This window comes from Larimichthys crocea, unplaced genomic scaffold (genome assembly GCF_000972845.2).
Source record: "Larimichthys crocea isolate SSNF unplaced genomic scaffold, L_crocea_2.0 scaffold33, whole genome shotgun sequence".
Lineage (NCBI taxonomy): Eukaryota > Metazoa > Chordata > Actinopteri > Sciaenidae > Larimichthys > Larimichthys crocea.
The window spans coordinates 314,249-319,278 of record NW_020854355.1 but is presented as its reverse complement, the minus strand read 5'-3'; the positions used below and the strand labels follow the sequence as shown (position 1 = coordinate 319,278).

Here is a 5,030-nt window from a genome sequence, read left to right as displayed (position 1 = left end):
AACATAAAATAAATAAAAACATAAAATAAATCTGAATTTAAAATATAAACAACAAAACAAACTAAATAATATAAAACATAATAAACATGAATTATAATAAATCACTGAATTAAACAGATTCGGACTGATTGTATAAATCATCGATCATCGATCATCGATCAGTCAGCGCTGTCACGGAGACAGGGAGAGACCTCTCCGGAGCTCTCCGGTACCGGGAAGTGTTCCTCGGATGGAGGGTTCGGTTTCGGGCTTCACCGTTCAGCGCGCGCCGAGCCTCCGTTCATCGATCAGCTGTGATCGGTTATTGATGCCGCCGCCCCGCGCGCCCCTCCTCCTCACATCACCGGAGGATGAGTCCGTCCGGGGCTAACAGCTAGCTGCCGTGTACCGGGCGGGTTCTCATGTCTGTCCGTGTTCTGGCGGCGTTCAGCAGCGAGCAGCGGAGCCGTTACCGTCACGAACCGGACCGGACCTTCCATGGCTGTCGCTGTGTGTTCCGTCGGGCTGCCCGGTTCGCCTCGCGGCGGGATGCCGCAGCTGTTCGGTGTTATGTAAGAAGCGGAGCCGTTAGCCGCTAACGTTAGCCTGTCGGGATGAACGACGCGCAGCCAGAAAAGTCTCCGGACTTCGTCCTGATGCGGCTCGTGTCCGCGGCCGAGTACGACCGGCTGGACGAACCGGACGGGTTCGGGCCCGTTAAACCCGTGCTCGGTCACCACAGCGGCGGGTTTGATCTGGACCCCAGCGGCCCCTCGGCCGGCCTCGGCTCGGCCTCCCCGCACTACAGCTCCCCGCTCCCCGGGAAAGGTGAGCTGGACGGCGGGCTGCTGCTGGCGCAGGCCCCGCCGGGCTCCGACGCGCCGCTGTCCCCTCCGCCGCCGGAGGACTTTGCGGTAGCGGCGCAGCGGTTTGTGGACTATCCGGTGCAGCACGGCTCGGCCGGGCACGGGTCGAGGGCTCAGCTCATGGTGTTCCAGAACCTGCTGCGGTCCGGAGACCGGATCCTGGAGTGCGGGCTGGAGCAGCCGCCCCCGGGGAGACAGCAGCTGGACTCTGGGTCAGGTACCGGTCCCGGCAGCACAGCTGGTCCCGTGCCTGGAGGCGGGAAGGACCGGAACTCACACCCTGCAGAGGACAACCTGCAGCCACAGAACCAGCTCCTCCAGTGGCACCCGGTCCTCAGACTGTCCAAGGACGGGTCCCAGACCGCCCAGCAGGCGGTTCCGGCTCTGGACTCTGAGTCCGGATCGGTTCTGTGCTACCGACACCGCCTGCTGACAGACCGACTGGCTAAATGGCCCCCGGGCCTGCTGGACCAAGCCCTGCGTCTGGGCCTTCTGGACTCCGGGGGCGAGGACCCGGTTCTGGCTCTAGCCCGGAGGCTGGGCCAGCTGGGTGAGGGGAGGGAGGGGGGAGGAGGTGGGGGCGAGGTGGTGCTGCCCGTCCCTCGGTGTTCTTGTCACGGCGTGCTGGGCTCGGGCACGGGCGGCGAGGACCCGAGCGAGACCAGCGACGCCCTGCTGGTTCTGGAGGGTCTGGGCTCGGAGGAGGTGGGGCGGCTCGGGGACGGTGAGGACATGGGGGACGCCAAGGAAGGGGGGAGGGTGGGCGTGTGTGGGACCGGCCTGCCTGGGGGGGCGGGGCCAGTTTCTCTGCGCCACGCTGAGCGGGCGCGTGCCGTGCGGTGCACCGGCTGGCGGAGGGCGGGGCGGCGTGTGCCCCCGACCGCCACCGCAACCCGCCCCCATGCCCCGTTACCCCCCCACCCGCCTCAGACCCTCCAGGCCGCGCGCGGCATCGGCGACCCGAACCCGCAGCCAGCAACCGAGCAACCAGTCCCGCTCGCAGCCGCAGAGCCGCGCCACCACCCCCAAACTGGGTGTGGCCTCGGGCGGAGCGGGGCGGTGCCCGTCGCCCCTCGTGGTCCTGGAGGGAGAGGCGGGAGCGGGGGAGAAGAGTGCGCGGGGGAAGTCGAGGAGAGGCGGGTCCCTGAAGGTCCGGCTCAGCAAGCTGTTCAGAACCAAGAGCTCCAGCGGCGGGTCGGGCGGGCTGCTGGACAAGAGGCCGAGCCTGGCGTCGTCCACCTCGTCCGGGGGGAGCCTGCTGGACGTGTGGGGGTCCACGTGCAGCACGGAGCAGGACAGGTGAGAGGGGGCGGGGCATGTGTCTGATTGACAGCTCACCTGGGAGCAAAACTTCAGAGAACTCCTGCAGAACTTTTTCCAGCTGTTGTCATGGTGACAGGCTCTGAGAGAGAGAGGGATGAGGCGTTGCCACGGCGATGGCAAGCTGTTACATGCTGCAGCCTGTAACCACGGCAACAGTGTTTGGATCAGGAAGTGCTAACAGCTAACAGACTCGTACTTCCTGTTTACATCCACCAAAGCATTGTGGGAATCCAAACAAAGGCTCTGATTGGTTGTTTATAAGTGATTCTTCCAATCAGCATCCTCCGTTTGAGTCTCAGACAGCTGTTAGCTCACCTGTCACACCCTCCACCTGCTCATGAATATTCATGTTTCAGCTGGTTTATGTGACCTGATGCTGGTTGTCATGGTGATGATGCTGGTTGTCATGGTGATGATGCTGTGTTGTTGTGTCTCCAGGCTGCAGGTGTCCAGACCTCACAGTGCCTTCTCTCCGGTGCCCTTCACTCCTGCTTTCACCGGTAAGAACACACCTGTCTGTGTGTGTGTGTGTGTGAGTGTGTGTGTGTGAGTGTGTGTCTGTGTGTGTCTGTGTGTGTGAGTGTGTGTGTCTGTGTGTGTGAGTGTGTGTGTGTGTGAGTGTGTGTCTGTGTGTGTGTGTGTGTGTGAGTGTGTGTGTCTGTGTGTGTGTGTGTGTGTGTGTGTGTGTGTGTGTGTGTGTCTGTGTGTGTGTGTGTGTGTGTGTGTGTGTGTGTGTGTGTGTGTGTGTGTGTGTGTGTGTGTGTGTGTGTGTGTGTGTGTGTGTGTGTGTGTGTGTGTGTGTGTGTGTGTGTGTGTGTGTGTGTGTGTGTGTGTGTGTGTGTGTGTGGAGTTGTGAGAGTGTGGTCGGTGTGGTGTGTGGTGTGTCTGTGTGTGTGAGTTAGTGTGTTGTCGTGTGAGTGAGTGTGTCTGTTGTGTGAGTTTGTGACTGTGTGTGTGTGTTTGTGTGGTGTGAGTGGAGTGAGTGTGTCCTGTGTGTGTGTGGTGAATGTGTGTGTGGTCTGTGTGGGTGTGGAGTGTGTGTGACTGTGGTGTGGGTGTGTGTGTGTTTGAGGTGGTGTGTGGTGAGTGTGTGGGTGTTGTGTGTGAGTGCGTGTGTGTGTGTGTGTGTCTGTGAGTGTGTGTGTGTGTGTGTGTCCGTGGTGGTGTGTTTTCATCATGTGTGAGTTTAAACACGGGAGGGTCACATTGTATTACTGGGTAATCATGACATCACTCGACGCACCTGGCGTGCAGGTGAACACTGCGTGTTGTGATGTCAGCGTGGGGTTAGATTTAACAAACTAACAGTTCACTCCTGCTCTAACACCGTCTGTCGTCGGTCTGTGGCTGTCTGTCTGTCTGTCTCGGTGTCGGTCTGTGGCGGTCCTGTCGCTCTGCCTGTCCTGTCGTGTCTGTCTGTCCTCTTCGTCCCGTCTGTACTGGCTGTCCTGTCTGTCTGTGTCTGTCTGCCTCTCTTCTTGTCTCCTCTGCCTGTCTGTCTGTGTCTGTCGGTGTCTGTCTGTCTGTAGCGGACTGTCTGTCCGTCTGTCGTCTGTGTTCGGCTGTCTCTCTGCCTGTCTGTCTTGTCCTGTCTGTGTCTGTCTGTCTCTCTGCCCTGTCTGTCTGTGTCTGTTCCTGTCTCTCTCTGTCTGTCTCTCTGCCTTCTGTCGGTGTCTGTCTGTGTCTGTCTGTCTGTCTGACTGTCCTGTCTGTCCGGTCTGTCGGTGTCTGTCTGTCTCGCTGCCTGTCTGTCCTGGGTCGGTCTGTGTCCGGTCTGTCTCTCTGTCTGCCTGCTGTCCTGTGTCTGTCTGTCTGTCTTCATGTCTCTCTGTCTGTCTGTCTGTTCTGTCTGTCCTGTCCCCCTGTCTGGTCTGTCTCTCTGCCTGTCTGTGTCGGTCTGTCGTCTGTCTGTCTTCTGTCTGTCTCTCTGCCTGTCGGTCTGGTCTGTTCCTGTGTCTGTCTGTCGCTCTCTTGTATGCCTGTCTGTCTGGGGCTGTCTGTCTGGGTCTGTCGGGTCGTCTGTCTGGTCTGTTTTGTCACCCCCCTCTCTGCCTGTCCTGTCTGTCTGTCTGTCTGTCTGTCGCGGTCCTGTCTGTCCTCTCGCCGTGGGGGGGGGGGGAGGGGGCGGGGGCGCGGGGGGGGGGTGGGGGGGGGGTCTGTGTCGTGTGTCGGCCCTTCCTCTGGCTTCTTCTGTCTGTGTCTTGTCTGTCTGTCTTCTCTCTGCCGGTCTGTCCCGTCGGTGTCTGTCTGTCGTCTCTCTGCCCTGTCGGGTCTCTCCAGGTGAGACGGTGTCCTGGTTGAGTGGATATTTCTCGGAGGGGGTGAGCCTCTCTCTCTCTCTCCGACGCCTCCTCCACCCCCCAGACGGAGTCCAGTCTGCTCGTACTTCGTTCCTCTTCTTCGTCCTCTTCTCTTCTTCTTCCTCGTCCTTCTTCTGCCTCTTCTTCCTCCTGCTTCTTTTCTCTTCCGCTTCTTCCTTTCTTCCTTTTTCTTCTTCCTCTTCTTCTTCTTCTTCCTCTCCCTTTTCTTCTTTTCTTTTCTTCTTCTTCTTCTACGTATCTTTCTTCGTCTTTCTTCTTTTTCGTCTTCTTCTCTTCTTCGTTCTTCTTCCTCTCCTCTTCCTTCTCGCCTTTTCTTGTTCTCTTCTTCTTCTTCTTTCCTCTCCGCCCTCTTCGTCTCTGCTTACTTTCCTCTCCCTTTTACCTTCTTTCTTCCTTCTTCTTTCGTTTTCTTTTCTCGTCCGCTTCTTTCCCCCTCTTCTTCTTCCTCTTCTCTCTTCGCTTCTTCTTCTTCCTCCTTTCCTTCGTCTTTTTTCGTTTCCTCGTCTCTTCTTTCGCTCTCCCCTTGTTTTTCTTCCTTTTC

General features: G+C 58.4%; 1 protein-coding gene across 1 annotated transcript in view; it reads left to right on the top strand.

Annotated features, from left to right (window-relative positions):
• Positions 1 to 112: 112 nt before the first annotated feature.
• The window catches only part of LOC104938913 (suppressor of cytokine signaling 7), a 16,022-nt gene continuing 11,104 nt past the window's right edge, over positions 113 to 5,030 (top strand). Inside the window, exons 1-3 of the mRNA XM_027276240.1 lie at positions 113 to 1,684; positions 1,785 to 2,144; positions 2,607 to 2,668. Of these exons, the coding sequence (XP_027132041.1) occupies positions 594 to 1,684; positions 1,785 to 2,144; positions 2,607 to 2,668 (1,513 nt within the window). The 5' untranslated portion in view covers positions 113 to 593. The remainder of the gene's footprint in view (positions 1,685 to 1,784; positions 2,145 to 2,606; positions 2,669 to 5,030) is intronic.